The 25,490-nt window shown below is 49.1% G+C and overlaps 2 protein-coding genes across 3 annotated transcripts in view; both read right to left on the bottom strand.

The window, feature by feature from the left end:
• LOC107118447 (poly(rC)-binding protein 3-like) overlaps positions 1-25,490 on the bottom strand; it is a 356,111-nt gene that overhangs the window by 64,880 nt on the left and 265,741 nt on the right. For both annotated transcript variants that reach the window (XM_015420802.1, XM_015420794.1), the window contains exon 4: positions 969-1,110. In XM_015420802.1, the coding sequence (XP_015276288.1) occupies positions 969-1,046 (78 nt within the window). In that variant the 5' untranslated portion in view covers positions 1,047-1,110. The remainder of the gene's footprint in view (positions 1-968; positions 1,111-25,490) is intronic.
• On the bottom strand, positions 19,116-19,670 carry LOC107118463 (ADP-ribosylation factor-like protein 4D). The gene has a single exon (XM_015420813.1). It carries the CDS (start codon positions 19,668-19,670, stop codon positions 19,116-19,118), a length of 555 nt encoding a protein of 184 aa, XP_015276299.1.

Genomic DNA, 25,490 nt, shown 5'->3' with positions numbered 1-25,490 from the left:
TCTCTCTCTCTCTCTCTCTCTCTCTCTCTCTGACTCTTTTCCTCCCCCTCCCTCCCTCCCTCCCCAGAGGAGGAGGGGGAGGAGCCCTCAGACAATCTAGGGAAGGGAGGCTTGGCATTCTTTCTCTCCTCTGTGAAGCAGGAAAGAGAAGAGACTGGGCAAAAGGAGCTGTGATGCAGGAAACATGAACAGGAAGCAGCAGAGAGCCAGTTGCTTACAGGCCAGATTGGAGCCCTTCAGTGGCCAGATCCCGCCTGCGGGTCGTATGTTTGACACGCCTGCTCTAGATGGCTAGGAGAAGTCACCATCTCAGGTCCTCCCCTTATTAAGGATTACTAGCTGATGTAGGACTCTGAATACTCTAAAACACTGCACACATTTTTATTACTGTTGTTCATTTCATTATGTTTATACTAGCCAAGTACACACTGGAACACATTAAGAATGGGGTGGGGGGGGGAGAACAGCTGAAGAAAAGCCATTATTTCTTTTAGAATTAGAAACCATCAAGACACATTAGAAACCAGCAAGACACAGGAAAACGGAGGCTGAACACAGGAAAACGCAGGCAATCCCATTGCTGCTCTATGCATTGGTCATCTCTAGTTTGCTGAAGCATACAAAGAGCTAAAATGCTGGCTCCTCCTCTAAAGATAACATTGTGAGCTGGTGAAGTATAGTATTGGGATGTGGAATGGCATGGTCTATAACCCAATCTCATCAGATCTCAGAAGCAAAGCAGGGTCAGTACTTGGACGGGAGACCACCAAGGAAGACTTTGCAGAGGAAGGCGATGGCAACCCACCTCTGCTTCTCACCTGCCTTGAAAACCCTCTGGGGTTACCATAAGTCAGCTGTGACTTGACACCACTTTACGTACACACACACACACACACACACACAGAGTATAATGTAAATGTCACTATCATGCCGCCCCCCAGGATCTCCTTGGCAAGTCAGTTAGTTACCTTTCCATGCATGAGAAGTCGTATGGTGAGTGTGACGTTGAGGCCTCCTTCTGTCACTTTTGGATCCTTTGCGTTCATTCTTGACCAGGATCTGCAATAGCCGACTATAGTTTTTCAGAGTGATTTCTCCCCTTCACTTAACCTGGAAAGACAAAAAACATTAACACTCAGAGGGAGATCTTTCTCAACAGCTATATCAAACCAAACAAATTAGTTTATTTCTCCTTTTGGATAGAGCTATTCATTACCAAGGACCCAGGAACTGCCTCCCAAAATAGCATCCTTATGTCAAGTCCCTACCCCCTTTACTCACTGTCCTACCTGGCTTTGAGAAAGCCCCCAGCACAAGGTATGCAATAACGCCTATTCAATTCTGCATCTTGAAGTTGGAGCTGACACAATATACCAGGAACGCAGCAGAAAGGGAATATGAAGAAATACCATCTCAAGCAGCATGAATATGCAAACGCGTCTTTCCACACAAAATCTGAATTTATGTTGGTGACGCTGGGGATGGGTGACATTTGGCCACCGTCGTGGCAATTCTGTTGGCGAAAAATCACTGCCCGTGGCTGATGAGAAGACGTTTCCCACCAGTTCTCTCTTCCCACTGCAGGCTCCCACTTGTCCTTTATTTTGTTCCTGAGGATCTCTTGACCTCTGGGAGCAGAACTGGGGTGGGGTGGGGGGCAATGCTCCCTCTAAGCTGTGGAGTCCTGTGAGGAAAAATTCCACTTTGTGAGCTACTGGCATTAAAGTTGTGAGCAGGCGATGAAGAAGAAGAAGAAGAAGAAGAAGAAGAAGAAGGGAGGAGGAGGAGGAGGAGGAGGAGGAGGAGGAGGTTGGATTTATACCCCGCCCTTCACTACCCAAAGGAGTCTCAGAGTGGCTTACAAACTCCTTTCCCTTCCCCTCCCCACAACAGACACCCTGTGAGGTAAAAGAAGAAGAAGAGATTGGATTTATACCCCGCCCTTCACTACCCGAAGGAGTCTCAGAGGGGCTTACAAACTCCTTTCCCTTCCCCTCTCCACAACAGACACCCCGTGAGGTAGGTGGGGCTGAGAGAGCTCTTGACAGAAACTGCTCTTTTTCAAGAACAGCTCTTATCAGAACTAGGGCTTGCCCAAGGTCATCCAGCCAGGTGCAAGTGGAGGAGTGGGGAATCAAACCCGGTTCTCCCAGATTAGTTTACTGCATAAACCAGTTTGCTCTGGAGCCGTCCTTCCTGAGCGAAGACAAAAATGAGTGAGCCGGAGGCTAAAAATCTGTGAGCTGGCTCACACTAACTCAGCTTAAAGGGAACACTGGGTTTTTTTTCCTGTGGGTGGCCTCAGGACAGGGGGAGCAGAGAAGCCCTGCTCCATCAGCTTCACTCTGATGCTTTGGTGCTTTGGACCTGCCCTTCCAGGGTTCCTCTCAGCTGTGAAGGAAGTAGAATCATTTCTCTTCCCTCTGCTTTGCTTTTATTTTCTCTCCATGTGGCTCCTTCAGTGAGCTTCACCAGGTGTCACCGCCAGCAAGAGCAGCAGCTGTCTCTAAGACATTGGGATAACTGTCAGGGGCTGTTCTCCCAACTGCAAATTTTCGGCACTGTCTGCTTTCATTTTGGTCTAGGAAGCCCAGAAGTTGTCCAGTTCAGTCCCTAAAAGGCCCAAACCCTAAGTGGCAGGATGTTGCTTAACTTCTCATGACAAACTGTCATGGCACTTACTTACTTACAAAGTAATAAATATCCTGAACGCTAGACAAAGTTTAGAGATCTGGCCTGGATTAGTAAACTGTGCCCCCTAAAGTCTAAAACAAACAACCCCCCCTCAAAAGACAGACCACTGTGTCCATCAATAGACCTAAGAAGGCAAAGACATTTATCACTGGCGATGAAGCTGAGGGGAAACAGCAACATAACCTCCGTGCTTTTCAGCAGCGTTTATTTTTGTCACTGACAAATATGTAATATTCCAAGGAGCTTGAGCCAACAGCAAATATGACACCACAATGCCTGTCCAGTTATGGGGAACTAAATTTGTCTTATGGCTCTAAATACTTTCGGATGCTGGACTGTAAATTTCTAGTCGTTTAAGGGATGACAGCCGCACTGTAAGACCGCTCTACTAAAGATGTATGAAACGAAAATCATAAATCCTAATTTTATGTTCAGACTCAGGGCTGATTCCAAAGGTGCCATGCGGCCATCGTAACGCCCAAAAGACATTATGATGACATATAAATTAAATTATGTTAAAAAAAACCTTCTCACTTTAAAGACCATCTATTCCGTTCACTTCAGCCTTCTGAAAAATGTTCAAAACACTTTGTTTCTCTCTTTTCAGCAACCCTTACAATTGTGCTGTAACTTGTATCACAATTTTATCCTCTTGGGTTGGTGCCCTGACTTGGATGGCCCAAGTTTAGCCCGATCTCCTCAGATCTCGGAAGCTAAGAAGGGTCGGCCCTCGTGAGTACTTGGATGGGAGACCACCAAGGAAGTCCAGGGTTGCTGTGCAGAGCCAGGCAACGGCACACCACCTCTGTAAATCTCTTGTCTTGAAAACCTTACAAGGTTGCTCTAAGTTGGCTACGACTTTTTGTGTATATTTTGTATGTGCGTGTGTGTTTGTGTATGCCTTGAAGTCATATTTGACTTCTGGCAACCCCTAGTAGGGTTTGGACATTTCAGAGAGGTGGACTGCTATTGCCTGCTCTGCATTCCAGGTCTGGTACTCCTTGGAGGTCTCCCTTCCAAGTACTTGTCAGGGTCAGCCCTCTTAGCTTCTGAGATCTGACAAGATCGGGCTTGCCTGGACTATCCAGGTCAGGGCTTAAATTCGCTCTGACCTGACGGCGCTTTCTACTGCCAGGTAGGGTTGAGTCTGAGAAGAAGAGGCATCTGAGGGTAGGGTTTCCAACCTCCGGGTGGGGCCTGGAGGTCTCCCACTATTATAACTGATCTCCAAACAACATAGATCAGTTCCCCTGGTGGGAATGGACCCTCCAAAATACATTACATTATACCCCTCCTTCCCCAAACCCACATGAGGACGAAGCAACAGGCTTCGAGGTTCTCTTCCTCACTAAATGTTTCCCTTACAATGAAAATGTGGATTGGGGGCATTCACTGCTGGGTGAACTGATAGGCGGGACAGGTTGCTTAAAGCCTGCCTTGGCCTGCTCTCTTCTGCAAATGTCCCAGACATTGTGCGTCTACCCCGTTTTCTCCTGTTTTCTGACTGAACACCGGAAATAAACCCAAACGGGGGAAATGACTTCCTCTCCCATCGGCCCCAATGTACGCTGTGTTGGAAATATGTGAGTTGCAAGGTCTAATGTCAGTCATTATAGGGTTAATATGCTTACCTTGTATGCTATTGTTTAGACTGACCTGGAATGGAACCTGGCAGAAAGCCAATGGAAAGAAAGCCTGGGAAACTGAAGTCTATTTACTAACAATCATTGGTTAATGCATTTAGGTGATTTCCTTCTAGGGGTCAAGAAGAAAGGAAGAATCTCCATTACTGTGTGTCTGTTGTTGCAAGCATGTAGTCCTCTTTGTTGTTTTGTAGTTTTCATGTGTACTCTTCCCTTTTTACATAGAAAGAAAATGCCTCCTCTCCACTGAACAAAGATCCATTGCAAATCTGAATATTTAACTATTTTTACCAGTTTTCCAACACGCTGCATCAATCCTGAGAGCCCAGTCTCCTCAGAGCTTGGAAGCTAAGCAGGCTCGGCCATGGCTAGTGCTCGGATAAAGAAGACTAGGGTTGCTAATGCTATCTGGAGGAAGGTGTCAGGTAGCCCTGTCATAGTTCTGGAATGTGGAGGAGTGCCCTCCCATTTTCTGTCTCAGCTCTCCCTGGCTCACCAAATGTTTGCTATCTTATGCTTGATTTTGTAGATGCTCCAGCTGCAGTTTTACTCAACTGGGAAAGTTAACGGCTTTAGCTTTGACTGCTTGCTTTGCCTGCGCGCACGAGAGGTATCCATTGGCTCATGCTTACCGAAGGGATGTTTGATTCTAGTATAAGTCAGAGGCCCTAGTATTGGCGGCCATTCCTGACACAAGCTGTACACGTGTCTCTAGTACTGGATTTACCAATAAACATTATCTTCTTTTGAAGCCCTGTGTTGCGTAACCTGACTAAGGACCCTGACAGAAGGCAATGGCAAACCACCTCTGCTCATCCCTTGCGTTTCAAATCCTATGGTCCCTGGAGCTACCATAAGTCAGCTGCAACCTGATGGCACACAATCATCATCATCATCATCACCATCATCATCATCAATGTCTTTATCCCCCTTACATTCCCACTCCCTTCCACATCCTTCTCTTCTCAGACTCCTTTTTTTTAAATAAAGGTTTTATTGGCTCCCCTAAAAAGGGGAGGTATTTCGCTTAAAAGAAAAAGAGGGAGGGGTAGACAGTGGGAGAAAGAGAAAGCTGAGTGATATATAAACTGGTAAATTAAACTGTTAGTAATGTCCAATTAATCTTCTTGGGCTTCTTCTGTGTGTTGCCAAACTTCTTTTCTTAGTCCTGTTACATGTATTCTCTGTTAGTATGTTAGTAATGTTCCTTTGAGATTCTGTTAATAAAAAGGGTCTCTTCTGTGCACATTCAGAACCGCTTCTTTGCGTGCTGGGTACTTTTACTATCGCTGACGTGGAGGAGCTTCCTCTGTTGTCTTCCTTCCGGCTTGTTAGATCCTCCTTCGGGTTGTTGTTAATACGCTCAGTTCATGTACTATAAATCCTCTTCCTTTCATGCCTCGGAGGTCCCCATTTTCGAGAATGGTATCAATTTCATTTTCGCTTTTATATTCGCTCCCAGACTCTCTATGGGTCCTCCTCGCAATTGTTGACTTATAAGCGCTTATCAGGCACTTTTCGCTGTCACAATTCCAACTTATCTTTTTTGCAAAACTCCCGTCGGATTCACAGCCATAAACAGTCCATACATTCAGCCGCCGGCTCTTGCACACAAACCAACGCCCAGACGGAAGTCCCTCCCTCCTTCTCCGCTCGCTTTTGCCCAGCTCCGACATCTTTTCTTTTTTGTTTACTTTTAGAAAGTTCTTAAAATGTGCTCCAGAGAGACAAGTTTCTCGCTTTCAAATACATCAAAGGAAAACATCACTGTCCGCTCAATTCATCCCCCCCCTCCTTTTCTTTTTCGCTTGTATGGATGGAGGATTAACCTCTTCGCCTTTTTCGCTGGGAGGGGGGGGGAAACAATTTTCAGTTCTTTTTCTCTGCATTTTGACAACTCACAGTTAAGCCGATCTTTTCTTTTTCTTTTCCATTTTTGCGGATGGTCGCTTTATCACTCGGTGACGTCTGGTGGCTCCGCTAAACCCCGTTCGGGGTCGCTCACGCAGCAAGGTCCAATGGGGCAGGGCATGGTGGGAGCCTCGCTCTCCGACCTCTCGGCCGAAAGAGCGACTCCCCCCTAGTGCGCCCTAAAGCGCCCCGGATCCGAGCTCCTCTCTTCTGAGGGGCTCGTTCGGGTCTCCGCTCGCGCGGATTCCCTCCTCCACCACGGGCGGGCGAGGCGCCCTCGGGAGCGACCCGAGGAAGCGTCCGCCATGCGCGGGAGCCAGACCAGAAGCCCCCTTCTCTTCTCAGACTCCTGTCACTCCTCTTATCTCGTTCAGCTCAGAACTCTGTCCTGATTCTCCTCTTTAGCCTTTAACCCATTACAGGACCCGTACAGCACGGTACACTGGAACACAAAACGTACGCCTAGGCATCATTTCGACATCACCTCAAACATGGGCAACATCGATACCCACCCATACTTGTGCTCGCTCTGTTGTGGCCCCTCACCTTATGGAATGGCCTTCCTGATGAGGTTACGAAGGCTCCCCCCCCTCCTGGCTTTCCACAAACTATGCAGAACGGAATTATTCAAGGGGACTTTTTGCATGGGTCTTGACTGTAATGAAATGGTCAGAAAGTGGCACTGGTCAAGGGAATGGGACTGTGGCCTCTACTGCTGTCTTTTATTTATTTATATTTATAAGTTCAATTTATAACCCGCCCTCCCCGCAAAGCGGGCTCAGGGCGGCTCACAGTCAGGCATACGCCAGCATATAAAACATAACTAAAACCATTTAAAACATTTTACAACATTACAAAATTACAGATATAAAGTGCTCCAGGTGTTCCAATTTATCTTCTATAAAGATGACAAATTTCTGCTGCTCTACCACTCAGTGTCTTCTGTTCCACGTAGTGCCGGTGTTCTTTCTTCCAGGGCCAGATCGTGATGGTAGTAGTGGCGGCTCCTACTCAAATGCCTGGCGGAAGAGCTCCATCTTGCAGGCCCTGCGAAACTGCATTAGGTCCCGCAGGACCCTGATCTCCTCCGGGAGCTCGTTCCACCAGGTAGGAGCCGCCACCGAAAAAGCCCTGGCCCTGGTAGCGGCCAGCCTGGCCTTCTTCGGGCCTGGCACTGCCAGGAGATGTTTCGTACCCGACCGTAGTGCCCGTGGGGGAACATATGGGGAGAGACAGTCCCTTAGGTATGCTGGACCCCGACCATATAGGGCTTTAAAGGTAAGAACCTATCACTGTGCATATGCCGGATACCAGGGGTCATTTCCTGCAGGAGTGCACAGGAGCGGAGCTCCAGCAGTAAAAAGCCCAGGGGGTGGGCACATGCAACAAGCCCCACCCCCTGCTCCCAGCAGCCCTCAGTCAGAGCAAGAAGATGCCAGGTAAGTTGCAGAGCCAAAACAGTCCAGTGGCACCTTTAAGACCAAGTTTTATTCAGGTACAAGCTCTCCCTCCTCTGTGAGGGCAGATCTGCACGTTCCCCTCCCCCCAAATAGCTAGCAATCCAAAACAGTCCAGTGGACCCTGAGCGGTGGGTGTTGCCTTCTGACACACTTCCCGTTACGTCAGGGGGTGTGGCATATGCAAATAAGTTATGCTAATGAGCTCCCGCACCTCTTTTTCTACGAAATGACCCCTGCCCGAGACTAACAGGTCCTTTCCGCATTTGCCTGCAACTCCGGATTTTCTCAGCGTTCGAGTCGAGGCAGTTTAAGTCCAAGGCAAAACAGCATCACAAAAACCCGGGGCAACAGCAGGCTGAAACCGGGCTTAACACTGAAGGGAGGGAATGTAATGCAGAATGGGGGGCGGGAAACCCAGAATAAAAAGAAGGTTGGACTCGGTTTTAGTGTAGAACGGGGAGGACGGGACACCTGGATTAAAAAGGTTGAGTTCGATTTTCGTGCAGAATTGCTTCGAGGACACCGCGGTGAACGTGGATTAAAGGGAGAGTGCAGGAAGGGCCTAGGTAGGTCTCTACACCACCTAACGTATCATGCTCAAAAGCTCACGTTTTGTTTCAGCTGTGTTTGAGATTTCCTTTCGTTTTCAGACTTCTGTAGTTCAAACCCAATTGCATTGTTCATCGGACGCTCCATCCTGTTGACTAGACTTCACTTACGCTACGTAATCTGCCTGGAAGGTCAGTGAGAAAGGCAGACTATGAATGGATGGATGGATGGATGGATGGATGGATGGATGGATGAATGGATGAATGAATGGTGTGATCCTGTAGTCCCCACTGCATGTTGAATTCACCCAGCTTGGCAAACGTTATGGGGGGCAGGACATTTGAAATCAAGGGTTCCTGCTTCCAGGTTCAAGAAATGAGAACATCATAGGGACACTTCATTTGGAATTAAAGTGAAAATAAGGTCCTCTTGCTGACGAGTAGATGCCTCCTGTGAGAGGCAGTCACTGTGAAAAAGAGCCCAGTATTTTGCCGAGAGGAGAGATGGTAACAATTCTCCCCCTGCCCCCGCTTCCAGATCTCCGACTTCCTCAGCTTTTCTCCTATTTTGTCAGAAGCACTTTATTATCTTCAGTTATTCTGGGGGTTTGTGTCAGCAAATACAATAAGTGAGGAAGGGCCGAGGGAAGCTGTGTCATATCGTGGCAGGGCACAATGCTTGTTTTCTTTTATTTGCTGTTTGTTGATTCTGCATACTGAATCTGAAAGAGCCCCATTTGAAAGCTGCCATTGCGCATGTAATGAGAAGACACGCTGGCCTTTGATAACAATTCTCTCCAGGGAACAAAAGCTTCTTTTGGCAAGGCCTACAGAGACCGCTTGTTGTAGGTTACACATGTCTTTCCAGTCAAGCATGATTAATAAGTCACAAAAACCCACTCATGACCCATGGCGAGGGCTCTTTCAACTATAATGTCAGCGTGATGAGTTCGGAAGACTCTGTAATCTTAAAATGAGTTCCTACGATGGAACGATAATTTAATTACTTTCCTCCCCCTGCAGCCTCTGTGCCATTTTGTTTCGACGCTTTGCACCATGAGTCCCAAAGTTTATGGTAGATGCTTAGTGCTCACCAGGATTATGTTTGGTAGGTCCTTTCAAGATCTGCTTCTGAAAATGACTTCGTTTGCAGGAGCAACCAAGATAATTAGGGAGCTGGAGCGCCTTCCCTATAAGGAAAGGTTGAAGAGTCCGGGACTTTTCAGTTTAGAAAAGAGATGACTAGAAGGGGACATGAGAGAGGTTTATAAAATTATGCGTGGGGTGGAGAGAGTTGACAAAGAGCCATTTCCCCCCTCGCCCCAAATACTAGACCTTGAGGGCATCCAATGAAACTGATGGGCAGTAGGCTCAGGACGGACAAAAGGCAATACTCCTTTACACAGAGGCTGTGGTCACACGGTGGTCACACTGGTGGCTTGGTGCAATAGGGTGCCTCCTCTAATTGTACCGGTTTAAAGTGCTGCGGGGCATATCTTCCAGCCAGCACACCCTGCTGCGGGTTACCCACACAGACATCCCATGGTCAAGCACCCACATTACTGCAGCGCCTCAGCCACGGAGTGCGCTGCCTGGAAATTTTTCAAAATGTATGCACATGCATGCACGCCCATGCATGCACATATGCACAAATGTGCTCGTGTGCATGCCCACACATGCACATATAGGCAAAAAAATTAAAAACCCTCCCTAGCAGCAGGAACAGATCTGCAGGTTCTGCACGTGTTCCCCCACCCATTCAGACATCCAGCCATGCGCAATTAATGCACGGGGGACCAAAAATACCACTTGTGATGTGGTGCCTTTTTAACCTGGCTCCAAGTTGTCCTATGATAGGATGAGTATGCCAGGGGAACGCCTGACAGCTGTGGCTGTGTGACTGCGCCCATTTGATTCCGAGGGGAGGGGTGGCTGTGTCGGGCCAAACTGCTCATGTGATCACAGCCAGAGAGTGACTAAAATGAGAATTCACTGCCAGAGAATGTTGAGATGGCCACAGGAATAAACAAGTTTAAAAGGGGATTAGCCAGACTCATGGAGGATAAGTCTGTCAATGGCTACTAGCCATGGTGGCTGAGGGGAATCTCCACATTCAGAGGCACTAATCCTCTGAATCCCAGAGCCAGGAGGCAACTTCAGGGGAAGGCCTCAGCCTCTCTGCCCTGTTGTTGGCCCTCCAGAGGAACTGGCTGGCCCCTGTGTGAGACAGAAGGCTGGAGTAGATGGACCCTCAGTGGTCTGACCCAGCAGGGCTGTTCTTATGTTCTTAATAATCAGAGATTTATTTAATCCAGATAAAGCAAGAAAAGAGTCAAGAAAGGTTGGAGGGGAGTGAGGCAGGGCGCTAAAAGAGAGAAAGGGAAGGCAACAAGGGGAAAAAAGAACAGCAACAAAAATCCCAAGCATTTCAGAACCTGCCTAAAGGTGGTCTGGTCATTCTGAAAATATCTTCCAAAGAATATGCAAGATGCAGACATATGAATAATTCAGGAAGTTTCCTTTAATACCCAAGCAAAGATTGCATGTGTAGAGATAGATGTAACAGGCAGGCAGGGAACATTTGCAAAAAATAAAAATCCAAGACCTAATTGGTTTAATTTCAATCAGGGCCACAAGTATTAGTCTGCTTAACTGGTAACCGGTGTCACTTCTAATCCAGGTCCAATAGCGCCGTAGAGATCCACATGGGATCAGGGTAAACTCACGTCTTTGGGTCAGAAGGGGGCAGTCAAACATTTCTGTAAATCTGCAGTGTAAATTACGTGAACTGTCATTTGTATTTTCAGAGTTTATTGTTGTTTACATTAATATGCTCATTAACATGCAGATTAATTCCACTCAAATGATGAAAAGTGGCAAAATATATTGGCCTGTATTCAAAGAACAGGGAACTTTTGGATGTGTTTCTCTAACAGTAGTCATCACATAATGAATCTCCCCTGAAATGGAAGGGAGTTGATGATACTGTGTTGGGCATCTGCCAGATTAAGATTTTAAATATATATATATATTTTAAATAAAGATCAATTAAGTAACAACTAATTTGGTGTTGGAAAGTGCAACCAAGTTGCAACTGATTTATGGTGACCCTGTAGGGTTTTCAAGCCAAGAGTCGTTCAGAGGGCCAGTTTGGTGTAGTGGTTAAGTGCGCGGACTCTAATCTGGGGAACCAGGTTTGATTCCCCACTCCCCCACTTGCAGCTGCTGGTGCAGTTCTCGAGAGAGCTCTCCCAGCCCCACCTACCTCACAGGCAGTGTTCCCTCTAAGCTGAGTTAGCGCGGGCTAGCTCACAGTTTTTTAGCCTTTGGCTCACACACTTTTGTCTTAACTCAGGAAGGATGGCTCCAGAGTAAACTAATTCATGCAGTAGCCAAATCGTTCTCTCACAACTTTAATGCCGGTAGCTCACAAAGTAGAATCTTTGCTCACAAGCAATGTTCCCTCTAAGCTGTGGAGTCTTGTGAGCAAAAATTCTCTTTTGTGAGCTATGGGCCTTAAAGTTGTGAGCGAGCGATTTGGCTGCTGCATCAATCAGTTTGCTCTGGAGCCATCCCTTCCTGAGCTAAGACAAAAATGTGTGAGCCGGAGGCGAAAAAAACTGTGAGCTAGTTCACACTAACTCAGCTTAGAGGGAACACTGCTCACAAGGCTCCATAGCTTAGAGGGAGCATTCCTCACAGGGCGTCTGTTGTGGGGGGAGGCGAAGGGGAAGGAGTTTGTAAGCCGCTCTGAGACTCTGAGTGAAGGGCGGGGTATAAACCTAATCTCTTCTTCCTCTCTTCAGAAGCGGTTTGCCGTCGCCTGCCTCTGTATAGCACACTTGGACCTCCTTGGTGGTCTCCCCTCCACATACTAATCAGAGTCAACCCTGCTCAGCTTCTGGAGTCTGACAAGGTCGCCTGGGCCGTCCAGGTCAGGGTAACAACTGATTCCCTGTTCTATAATGATGCTGATAATCCGCCATTTGAGTGACTGTGCCATTGTCCCTCATGGTACAGCTGGCTCTGGAAGGTCTACCAAGCCGTTTGTTTGAGGTATGGCTCAAACAAATTCCTATTATATTCAATTCCTATTATATTACTATATTCCATTCCCATTATATTTCAGTTAAGCTCTGAAACCCAGTTTGTACAAGATTAAATGGGAGTCAGAGCTCAGGCACAGAAAAACTAAACTTTGGATTGGTTTCGTCGAGATCACTTGAGACACAGGAAAGAATTGGGTGATAAATTAGATCGGTACAAGTAAGAATTGCTGATTAAACTGGTAAGTGGGATAATAAAAAATCAGGAGAAACAACGTGGTAGTGCAAGGTATCAGAGGAGACAATTTCTTACTTCATGGATAGCTTATTTATTACAACAACAGGCTACAAATTAGTATTTACATGGAAACCTTGTTTTACTTGTCCAGACAAATAACCCAGAATATTCAAAACTGGCTGACAACAGTTTAAAGAAGATCGTTGAGCCTGGTTCTAGGTTATAAGCCCCCAAACCACTGCGGTCTGGATGTTATTTTAGTTTCCTCATAACTCCCTTTCACCCAGTTTCCCAGTTCTTTGTCTGAAGAATGAGACAGAAATGAAGATTTAGGGAGGGGGGAGTTTTACCAGCAGAAGGAAGAAACAATAACACATAACATTTCACTCCGACTGCCACAGTCACAAATTTTACGATGAGATACCAAAGACGTGTTTAATGAATGGTCATATTAACTAGATATGGAAATATAAAAACATTACTGCGGTCACACGCACCAGTCGAAGCAGAGGGGAAGTGAGGCTATTTCCTCTGGAGGAATTTGACACGCAGTTGCGAGATCACACACCCCTTTGTAGCTGTGGGCGCAGCCCGTCACTGTGTGATCAGACGCAACTGTGGGACCGTTTTCACACAAGAGCTGCGCCACGGTCACGCCTCCCTTTGCCCCACTTCTATTGGTCAATTTCCCACTCAAAGCCGTGCGGCCGCATTTTGACCCGCGGCTTTGCCCAATTTTCCCCGTGGTTTCGTGATCCTGTTTTTTGAGGATCACGAAACTGCGGGGAAAATCAGGCGAAGCCACAGGTCAAAACACGGCCTTTAATACCAAGTTTTATTCAGTTACAAGCTCTCCCTCCTCTGCAAGGACAGATCTGCACGTTTCCCCCCCCCCAATAGCTAGCAAACCAAAACAGTCCAGTGGAGCCTGAGCGGTGGGTGTTGCCATCTGACACACTTCCGGTGATGTCAGGGGGTGTGGCATATGCTAATGAGTGATGAGACTGAGTTATGCTACTGAGCTCCTGCACCTCTTTTTCTATGAAATGACCCCTGTTTAGAAGGATTTCTTTTTAAAAGAAAGATTATGAGCTCACCATCATAATCTAGTTTAAAAAGAGGATTGAAACAAATAAGGGTCGTTATATTAAAATCTAGATTAAAACAGAGACGCGCCTTGGATTCTCAGCCGCGAGACTGAATCCAGCCGGGCACTTAAATCAAAAGAGCCGACTAAGATACCGTTCATCTCGCTGAACCAAGGCATTGCTATTTTTCCCTATGATTTCCCACCTCACTTAAGCAGTTGTACAAGTTATGTGCTGAGACAATGAAGAGTTGATGCATCAGCAGTGTGCTCAGATGCTACACTGAGCTGCTTCACAACTGTGACCAAAAGAGACTCTCAGGACTGATCCAAACATCATCTTTCCAGTTGGGCAATCACTGCTGTGCATCTGGTCTCCTTCTACTCCGGTAACACATGCAAATATGAACCGCTTGGGTTGGGAAACTGCAGCTTTATTAACACGCCTTGCAAAAACATTTCAATAAAATCAGTTTGTCAAAGGATGACTTGAGCTCTCTCAAGGCGACGTCTGAAACACCTGGGCTCAGGTTCAGTTCAGCAGTACTGATTCTACAGTCTCTGATTCACAATAGAATTTGAAATGCTATGGGATAGAGAATAAGAGAAGAGAAGCAAGAAGAGGAGAAGATCGTGATCAATCACGGCAAAAAAACCCTGCATTTCGCTTAAGTCCAATTGAAAAACTGAGCAAAAAAATTTATCAGTACCGTAAAACAGTTTCATTTCTGTACAAGAATGGAAAGTATGATAAAGCAGGAACTATTGTCCATTGATATCCTATCTCTCCGAAACAGCTCGAGTCAGAATTCTCAGAGCCAGCAACAAAGAGCACTTTCGACCAGGAAGTCCTCCAGTTAGGGTTGCCAAGCTCCAGGTGGTGGCTGGAGATCTTCTGGGATTACATTTGAACTCCAGGCAACAAAGATCCATTCCCTGGAGAAAATGGACACTTCGGAAGGTGGAGTCTATGAAATTATACCCCACTGAAGTCCCTCCCCTCCCCTCCCCAAACCCCACCCTCCCCAGACTCCACCCCCCCAAATCTCCAGGAATTTCCCAGCTTGGAGCTGGCAACCCTCTCTCCTGTGCAGTCCACGTGGACACTGGGAGGCCCTGGACACACACCAAGCAGCCTCACGCTGACTCAGACCCTAGGCCCATCAAGGACAGTCTTGTCTACTCAGACCGGCAGCAGCTCTCCAGGGTCTCAGGCAGGAAGTGGTCTCTCACATCATCTGCCACCTGGTCTTTTCAGTGGGAAATGAGCCTAGGATTAAACCTGGGGCCTTCTGCATGCCAAGCAGGGGCTTTCCCACTGAGCCACAGCCCCTCCGATGAAGTGCCCTCCCTTGGCCTCAGAGGGAGAGGGCCAGGAGTTAAGAACAATAATAAAAGGAGATTGGATTTATACCCTGTCCTTCACTTGGGAGTCTCAGAGCGGTTTACAATCTCTTTTCCCTTCCCCTCCCCACAACAGACACCCTGTGAGGCAGGTGGGGCTGAGAGAACTCTCGCGAGGACTGGTCTTGAGAGAACAGCTCTGAGAGAACTTTGACTGACCCAAGGTCACACCAGCAGCCGGATGTGGAGGAGTGGGGAATCAAACCTGGTTCTCCCAGATAAGAGTCCGCACTCTTAATCACTACACCAAACTGGCTTCCCCACCCAATTCTACCTTCTCTCCCCTAGCTTTATCTCCTTCTGTGTTGGGAGCCAGAGTAGGTGTGTCCTCCTCAGCCTCCTCCCTCAGGTCGTTTGAAGACAGATTCCGGTGGGGTCGCTGTGTTCGTCTGAAGCAGCAGAACAAAGTTTGAGTCCAGGGGCAACTTGAAGACCAACTAAGTTTAATTCTGGGCATTAGCTTTTGTGTTATTTCATGTTCTATCAATAGCCTTGAACAGTGATTCTTCACGAGTTGCCGCTAGGCGCCAGCGGTGCCTATCCGTGGGTTGCCTGTTGCCTGCTTCCTTCACCCCTGAAGCAAAGAGCCAGTCCTGGATTTCCTCTCATTGGAGCAGAAGAAGCTTCAGAAGAGTCCTTCCTGGCTGTAGGTAGGACCTCTACCAAAACAGCTGTTTTCATCACAGGAGGACACTTGGCTTGGAACCCAGCCCCCGGCCCCGGGGCAGCACTCCTCTTGTCTGGCCGACTGCCTGTTCTCAGAAGTTCTACAAGTTTGTCCCAGGAGACCATGGACAGTGTTGTGTGTGTAAGAACAAAGTTTGAGTCAAGGGGCACCTTTAAGACCAATGATGTTTTATTCAAGGTATAAGCTTTTGTGTGCATGCGCCCTTCTTCAGATAACCGTGTGTGTGTGTGTAAGTGCAGTTAAGTTGCTTCTGAATTATGGTGACCCTTATGAACGAATGTCCTCCAAAACGTCCTCTTGTTAACAGCCTTGCTCAGATCCTGCAAACTGAAGGCCCTCGTGGCTTCCTCGCCCGAGGCAATCCATCACATCTTGGGTCGTCCTCTTTTCCTGCTGCCTTCCGCTGTTCCTGGCATTATTGTCTTTTCCTGTGACTCCTGTCTTCTCATAACGTGGACAAGCCTGATAAACATTTCACTTTTTTTAATTCAAAGGCACGATTTCTGACAGGGGTGACACTGAGAGCGCCTTCTTGAGGGAGAAGACCCGTGCTCACCAGGACCCTGTGTGGGCAAGCGATCGTGCGAGCTCCCTCAACACGGGAGGGCTGAGGGACTTGCTCTTCCCCCCTACCTCTCCGTGGCACCATTGCCCTGGTTGAATCGATGAACTGATGCCCTGATGCCCAGAAAACACTTCAACAGCTCAAGGCTGACTCCACGGATGCCCGGACTTGGATAGCTCAGCCTAGCCCCGTCTCTTCAGATCTCAGCAGCTAAGCAGGGTTGGGCCTGGTTAAGTACTTGGGTAGGCAAACACCAAGGAAGCCCAGGGCTGCTACGCAGAGGCAGGCGGTGGCCAACCACCTCTGTTCGTCTCTTGCCTTGACAATCCTGCGGGGTTGCCAGAAGTCAGCTGCGACTTGGAAGCACTCCCTGCCGCCGCCGCCGCCATGAATGAGAGTCGGTTGCATGTACAACAGATCCAGGGCCCCAGTGGGACAGAGCGGCCCCAACCCCTGCTCTCGTTCTGTAGAGAAACAGGCTCTGGCGACTCCTATTTAAAGCCCCGGGGCAGACATTTTGGAATGCCATTTGTGAAGGAGGACAAGGCGGTCGCTGCGGATTCAAGATACCTGCTGCAGACACGGGACTCAGAGTCTGACACAGAATCTCTCTCAGAGGGGCAGCTGAGCCACCCTTTGTCTGTTTACTGAACGATTGTCTTTTGTCTTTTTTCAGAATGGCTACATGCATTGTTACGGCTCCTGTTACGTACGCGCAATCCCACCTGTTTCTTTTAAAGACCCCTGTCAACCGAAGCCAGAAGGAATCTATTCTGATGGAATGAACCGAGCTGAATTAGCCAGGCTATTTCAGGGAACTGGTGCCTCCCCTCCGTTAGCACTGAAGGAAAGCCAATCACAATCGGGATAGAAAGAGGTGGACGCCACTCATTCTGTTCATGATTTGAGATACCTGCCCCTGGAGCGCCTGTTTTAGAGAGAAGAGGAGATTGGATTTATACCCCGCCCTTCACTACCCAGAGGTGTTTCAGAGCGGCTTACAAACTCCTTTCCCTTCCCCTCCCCACAACAGACACCCTGTGAGGTGGGTGGGGCTGAGAGAGCTCTGACAGAAACTGCTCTTTCAGGAAGAGCTGTGCCAGAGCTTGTGACTGACCCAAGGTCACATCAGCAGGTGCAAGTGGAGGAGTGGGGAATCAAACCCGGTACTCGCAGATTAGAGCCTGCACACTTAACCACGACACCAAACTGGCTCTCAAGTTCTCTGTCCAAAGGAAAACAACAAGCCTCGTCTCCACTTTCCCATTCAAGCCTTGGGCTTAACAACCTCACGTTCCACACACATACATCAGATGAAATATGTGCTCTCTCTCTCATCTACATACAGAAAACCATGGAGCCCCAGGAGTATATGATATATCAGGGGTCCCACAGGCACCATGGCATCCACCAACAACTTTCCTGGTGCCTGCCACATATTTTTAGGAAGTGTGCGGGTCCAGGAGTGGCTTTTGATCAGCACGGCTTCTGATTGGCGACTGGAGATTTGATTGGCAGTGCAATTTTTAAAAAATGTTGCTTTGGCAGCAGCTGCCACCACAGCACAAGGATCCACACTCTGTGACTGAAGTTAAGCCGTGGCAACCATTTTGTGTCTGGCACTGCCTCCAGCAGCCACCATTTTGTGCCGATGCCCACCACGCTCTGTCAAACTTCCAAATGAGGCTACAGGCTCAAAAATGTTGGGGACCCCTGTGTGACAAAGGGAAAGATTACTTGCTCCTCTGCATGAAGGCCTAGTAAGGGAAAAGAGCGAAGGTCACATCTGGGAGGATTTTGAATTAAACCAGACGATAGTTTGCGTGAACATCACTGACGGTCGATGCGTCTAGTTTCCATTTCCACTGTCATTCCAATGGTGAGCATTCTTTTGCGGGACATCTGCGTCTCCATCACGGCTTGAACGAGTTCCAGCTTACTCCACTTTTACTTCCTTGCCTCGGACATCCTCCACGGTTCTGCAGCTGCTGCCTAGCAACGGCCAACTTCCAGGAAGGGAACGCTCGCCTCCGCCAAGGGCCATTTCTCACTCTTCAGTCCCCTTCCCCCACCTCAGAGGGCCTGTGCAGAAGCACCTGCAGGGAAGCCTGTGTTGAAGGGCCACAGTGAAGAATTTCAAACTCCGGATCGATGTGTACGGGAACCAAGAGCAGAGCAGTTTGTAAATAAAGGGATTTTTTGTTTTTGTTTCGGTAAGACAATCTGAAAGCTTCTTGGGCCTATACAGCAAGCTATAAACTTTCAGAAAATCAACAAAACAACATACAAAATGTTAACGGAAGAGAACCATTTACTGTAAGCGACTCGTCCTTCAGTTTCCAAACTGCCTCTTTAATCATTTAGATTTTGCTTCTTTACAAACAAACACACACATCCCCCTCCCGCGCGTGCACACACACCAGGAGCCCACAAAGGGCCCATAAAAGCATTTTTAAAAAAGAGAGACAAACCAGTGATGAGTGAGGCCAAAGGGGCTAAACAGACTCCCTGGGTGCAGCTGCCTGTCCTTTGGATGCCCCCTCTCCTCCCCTCCCCTCCCGAAGGGCCAGGGAGACAGCCACCACCACCGTGGCCACCTTCTTTGGGCCCCAGGCCAAGTCCCGGCTCCACAAGTCCAAGCATCCCAGTCCACCCAAAGGGAAACCGGAGCTTCCCTGTTCCCTGTCCTTGGGGTGGCAGTGACACGCCATGTCCCAGCAGTGCAAAAGGTCCCCCGGTCAGTCCACAGGGCAGGAGGGCACTTCTGGACCTGCCCTGTCCTCTCAGCACCTCCTCCTGCTGTCGCCCCTGCCACGGAGGAGTTTTCTGTGTCAGAGGATCATCTCGTAGAGCTTCTCCAGACCCGACTGGAGTCCGAGGCCACTGATGGCGCTGCAGCCCTGGACATGGCTCAGAGCGGAGGCGCCCAGTTTGTGCAGGCCGAGGACCTTCTCCACCTCAGAGGCCGAGAGCGCCTGAGCCGCATCCTGCTTGTTGGCCAGCACCAGCACGGGGACCCCTGGGTTGTCTGAGGCGCGGGCGATGTGGTGCAGCTCCACCCGAGCCTCTTCCAGGCGCTCTGCCTCTGCGAAGTCGACCACAAAAACCATCCCGTCCGTGCAGCGTGTGTAGGACTTCCACAGCGGGCGCAGCTTCTCCTGGCCGCCCATGACCCTCACTTGGAAGGTGATGGCCCGAGAGCCTCCCAGAGGCACCTGGATCTTCTCCATGTTGAAGCCTTTGGTGGGCATGCTCTGGATGAACTCTTGGAGCTTCAGGCGGTAGAGCAGGGAGGTCTTCCCAGCCGAATCCAGCCCCACCACCACCACATGCAGGGCCTGCAGAGGGGGAAGGAAGGGGGGCAAGGGTGCCAGCTGGTTCCCCATCGTCCACTGGAGGGGCGGGGGTTGGCGACTGGGTTGCGACTGTTCACAGCAACCGCAGAAATGGCTGCCCACTCGCTACCGGCTCCTCCACAGCCCCAGAGAGGCAGAGGCGACGCTCCCACCAGCTGCCGGCATGGCCCAGCTCCGCCTGCCCCACGCGCGCCCCACCGTCCACCCCTCTGCTCTCCCCAGCCGGGCTCGTGGCCGTCCTCCAGTTTGTGATGGCACCGCTGCTTTTATTTATTTATTTTAGTCCCTTTGATCATTCTGTTCCACAACTCACTTCCCGTAAGCAAAATAAAATGTAATGTACAGCTGCACAGAATACTTAAACATATTTTATGTAAAATAACCTAGACATTGCCCCGGCCTGGATGACCAAGGCTAGCCCGATCTCGTGAGGTCTCGGAAGATCAGAGTCAGCCCTGGTTAGTATTTGGATGGGAAACGAGGAAGGTAATCCAGGGCCACGACACTCAGGCAGGCCATGGCAAACCACTTCTGAACATCTCCTGCCTTGAAAGCCCTACCGGGGTCTCTATAAGTCAGCTTTGACTTGCGGGCGCTTTCTACCACCACCTGTTAACTTATTATTTATGAACCATTCTTTCTGCACGCATAGTCTTTCATCTTTTACCATATTTTTCGCTCTATAAGACGCACCTGACCATAAGACGCACCTAGTTTTTAGAGGAGGAAAACAGGACGGAGACGCTCTCTGCCAAAGCCCGGCTCAGCCCCGCCTGCCACTCCACTGCGCTCGTCCCTGGCCGGCCCGCACACGACGCCGCTGCCCCAGCAGGGCTGGGCAAGCAGGTGAGTACGCCGCACGTGGCTGGCTGGCGAGCGGTGGCAGCACTTTCTCCGGGGCCAGAGGGAGGAGCTGCCCTCTAGAGGCGTCTCTCCTCTCGGCAGCCTACTTAAGTGCCGCGCCAGCCAGCCAACCCCGCCAGTCTCTCGCCACTGCCAGCGTTGCCCAGGACCCTGGCTCTTCGGCAGGACTCCCCGCGTGCAGGAAGAAGGGCGAGGTGGCGGTAAGGTGAGGCCCTGGCACCCGGGGCGAAAGCGGAGGCCGAGCTGGGTGTGCGGCGGGAGCACCCCGTGCTCCTTTGTTCAGCTCGCCCCTTCCCAGACTCAGCGTCTCTTTGTTGCGGTATTCGCTCCATAAGACGCACACACTTTCCCCCCCACTTTTTTGGGGGGAGAAAGTGCGTTTTATGGAGCGAAAAATACGTTACCTAAACTATTGGAGAACATATAATAAAGCTAATATGGGCTTCCTCAGTTCTTCAAAAAGATTTTTCAGTGATATTGACTGAATGGTCTCACCAAGTCTAAAGCTGCAGTTCTTTGTGTGGTTAAGTTGGTAATAAACCCTATGAACATGTGAGACTTGCAAACGCGATCACATGAGGGAGCCGTTTATACTGAGTCCATCAAAGTCGATATTATCTGCTTGGCACGGCAGCAGCTCTCTGGGGTCTCGGGGCAGAAGTGTCTCACATCGTGTACAACTTGATCCACTTTTAATTGAAAATGCCAGGGATCGAACCTGGGATGTTTTGCACTGAGCCATGGACTTACTTCTGGGTAAAGGACTGCATGGTATATTTTCATTAATTTCTCTGTTAAATACGCCTCCCCCCGAAATACAATATTTATAGATTAGTAACACTCAAAATGGCTCCCCCCAAATACCTAGCAACACTTAATTAAGACTGTTGTCTCACAGGCTGACAAAGAACCTGTGAAGCGGCCTGACTCAATTCCTTTCACAAGTCAGAACTGACTGGATTGCTAAACGACAACGTTCGTAGCTAGGGAACACATTTTCTCTCCTGTGACCAGTTTTCAGTAAGTTTGTTAACAGAAACTAGATCACATGACGTAATTTCAGAAGATGTATGCATGCCACCAGGGGTCATTTCGTAGAAAAAGAGGTGCAGGAGCTCATTAGCATAACTCATTAGCATAACTCATTTGCGTATGCCACACCCCCTGACATCACCGGAAGTGTGTCAGAAGGCAACACCCACCGCTCAGGCTCCACTGGACTGTTTTGGATTGCTAGCTATTGGGGGGGGGGAGGGCCGTGCAGATCTTTCCTCGCAGAGGAGGGAGAGCTTGTACCTGAATAAAACTTGGTCTTAAAGGTGTCACTCGACTGTTTTGGACCGGGGGTCGTGGGGAGCTCTGCAACCTACCTGGCTGCTTCTTGCTCTGACTGAGGGCTGCTGGGAGCAGGGGGTGGGGCTTGTTGCATGTGCCCGCCCCCTGGGCTCTTTACTGCCAGAGTTCTGCTCCTGTGCGCTGCTGCAGGAAACGACCCCTGCATGCCACACACACCCATATTAACTGAGCATCAGTTCGGCACTCATCTGCACCCACTCTCGGCAGTCCACACCATACCACGGCATGGCCAGGCCCCAACAGAATGCAACTGAGGATGTCCAAATCTCTCTCAGGAACAATGATTACTGAGCCGCAGCCTCTGGCCGTTCACCGGGATTTTGACATTGGGGGTCTTGCCTCACCACAGAACAGTGGCTGGTGGTGGAAAATGTCGTCAAATCACAGCTGAATTATGGTGACCCCTCAGGAGGTTTTCAAGGTAAGAGACAGACAGAGGTGGTTTGCCATTGCCCATCACTGCATAGCAACCCTGTCCTTCTTCAGTGGTCTCCCATCCAAGTACTACCCAGGGCCAACCCTGCTTAACTTCCAAGATCTGTTGAGACTGGGATAGTAAATATCAGTGGCACTCATTCTGTGGAACAAAGTTTGAGTCCCGTGGTACCTTTAAGACCAACTAAGTTTTATTCAAGGTCTGAGCTTTCGGGTGAACGCACACTCTCTCAAATACTGTGGGTTACGGAAAGCCACATTTGCAATTATGTGCATACGTAAGTGCCATCAAGTAGTAACCGATGGATGGCAACCCCAGCAAGGCAAAAGAGCCACCTTCACGTCCTTCCTGCATCTTAGGGAGGCTCACTGCCTTTCCATCCCTTCAGCGGCAGCTGTTTCAATGTGGAAACCAAATACCAACCACAGTCCCCACTAGACGAGTCCTGCCCTACTTTCCTGAGACACAGGGTGAGCGCCACACTGGAGAACAGTGCTCTGAGGAGCCACAGGTGGCATGTCAGAAAGCCACACATGACTCCCAAGCCAAGTATCCCTGGTATAAAGAAGACGAGAGAAGAGACTGGATTTATACCCTGCCCTTCACTACCCAAAGGTGTCTCAGAGCAGCTTACAAACTCCTTTCCCTTCCCCTCCTCACGACAGACACCCTGTGAGGTAGGTGGGGCTGAGAGAGCTCTTGACAGAAATGGCTCTTTTTCAAGAACAGCTCTTATCAGAACTACAGCTTGCCCAAGGCCATCCAGCCAGGTGCCAGTGGAGGAGTGGGGAATCAAACCTGGTTCTCCCAGATTAGAGTCCGTGCACTTCACCACGACACCACGACACCAAACTGGCAGAAGAGAACTATCTTGCGGAAGAGAACTAGTCTTGCTGAAGAGAACTATCACAAAGCGCAATACCGAAACACATATACAACCAGTGTTCCCTCTAAACTGAGTTAGTGTGAACTAGCTCACAGTTTTTTAGCTTCCTGCTCACACATTTTTGTCTTAGTTCAGGAAGGAGGCTCTAGAGCCAAACTAATTTATGCAGCAGCCAAATCGCACACTCACAGCTTTAATGACAGTAGCTCACGAAGTAGAATTTTTGCTCACAAGACTCCACAGTTTAGAGGGAGCACTATATAAAACCCCAAAATAACTGGGAAAATCTATTTTGTGTTATGAGATCTATACGCTGGGAACCAGCAAGGATGTTCACGTCATGCTCCTGTATCTCCTTTCCCACACTATTTCCTCTTTCTTCCTGATAGTCCCGTTATCCCCGTCCTTCTCCTTGTTCCTTCCCATGCACCAACTTTTTTATCTCCCCCTCCACCAGATCTTTATTTCATTAATCTTTATTTATTATTCACTTACTTCACACCCTACCTTTCCTCCCAGTGGGGATCCAAAGCAGCATAAACCATTCTCCTCTTCTCTACTGCAATCTCACAACAACCCTGGGATGGCTGGGAAAGAGGGACTGGTCCAAGGTCAACCAGCAAGCTTCCATCGCAGAATGGGGATTTGAATCTGGGCCTCCCAGATCCTAGTCTGACATTCTTACCTCTACACCACACTGGCCCTCATCTTACCTTTCTTCCCTCCCCCTGGTAGCCTCTCCCTGAGAAAAGTCTAGCCAAGTTGCAAAAGTTGTGCTGTAGCAAGTTGTGTTGTGTGGCGGCCACTTCCCAAGCCAGCCAAATTGCACAAATTATGTTGAGGTTGCTGCTAAGCCTAGGTGAGTTGTATGACATTAAGTCGTAGCCACCACTGCACCTGGGTGAGTTGCGCAAACTGCATGACAGCAAATCGCATGACAGCAAATCGCCCAGTGGTTGTTTCCACCCTTGCCCCCATAAATCTTCCTTCCGGGAAACGGGAGTGGCTGAAGGTCAAAGTAGTCCTGGAGACAGCCCTGACAACTCCTCCTTCTCCCTTTTACTGACAGAAACCAAGGTCTGAAGGCTGGCAATATTGTTGTGGTTGCTTAGCAACCCCCCACAATAGCCACTGAGGTCTCAGAAGGCATCCATTTCTTAAAGATACAGGCTCTCTTCCTATTATTTTGGGGTTTTTTTAAACTCCCAAATGTGTGTTTGTGTGTTTTAGATTTCAGATTTTTCCTGCAAACCTGGGGCCTTTCTCAAGTTTGTAGAAAGATATGTCTTGTTTGCTCATGGCTCCAGTCTCTTGATTTAAGTATCCATAGGTGGACATGAGTCAAGAATTAGATCTGTTGCCCTGACATGGATAGTCCAGGGAAGCCCAATCTTATCAGATCTCAGAAGCTAAGCAGGGTTGGCCTCCAAGGAATACCAGGGCAAGGACGCAGAGGCAGGCAATAGCAAGCCACCTCTCTGAAATGTCCAAGCCCCACTAGGGGTCCCCAGAAGTCAACCGCTTGGGAACAGTGATCATAATGTTGTTGAGTTCAACATTTGTATAAATAGGGAATTGGCCAAAAAGACTGACACAACCACTTTTAACTTTAAAAGGGGAAACTTCTCTGATGTGAGGGGACATGTGGGGAGAAAACTGAAAGGAAAAGTAGAAAGGGTCAAAACCATTGGGGAAGCTTGGAAACTATTTAAAACTACGATCCTAGAAGCTAAAAATATATATATTCCACAGGTTAGGAAAGGCACAAACAGGTATAGGAAAAAGCCTGCATGGTTAACAAACAAAGTAATGGAAGCTGTAAAAGGTAAAAAGGATTCCTTTAAGCAGTGGAAAGCTAGTCACAGGCCCCTGCCACACGGCAGGGGAAAAGCCCTTTAAAGCGCGGCTTTTAAAAGCCGCGCCAACGTTGATACGGCTCGGCGGGATCCCCCGGATCCCCCGGCCGAGCCGCCTTTTCTCCCCGGCGCGATCAAACGCCGGAGAGAAAAGACGGCTCTAACCGGGAGCCGGCCGATCTGCGCATGTCGGAGCATGCGCAGTTCGGCTCCGGCCCGGGCTTGAGCCGGCGCAAGGGAGCGCCGGCGATCAGACGCCCGGGAAGAGGCGCCTCATCCGTTTGAACCACCGAGGTAGGTGGTTCAGTTTGAGGCGGTTCTTCCCGGGTTTGGGCCAGTTTGGAGGCGGAAGCAGAACGCTTCCCAGATGTTGTGGTGTGATCGCGCTGCTTTGATCCGCCTCCAAACTGTCCCGTTCCCGGGCCAAATCGCCTCGTGTGAACGGGGCCTAA

The sequence above is a fragment of the Gekko japonicus genome, unplaced genomic scaffold (genome assembly GCF_001447785.1).
Source record: "Gekko japonicus isolate JY-2015 unplaced genomic scaffold, Gekko_japonicus_V1.1 scaffold438, whole genome shotgun sequence".
NCBI lineage: Eukaryota > Metazoa > Chordata > Lepidosauria > Squamata > Gekkonidae > Gekko > Gekko japonicus.
This window is presented reverse-complemented; position numbering and strand designations above follow the sequence as displayed.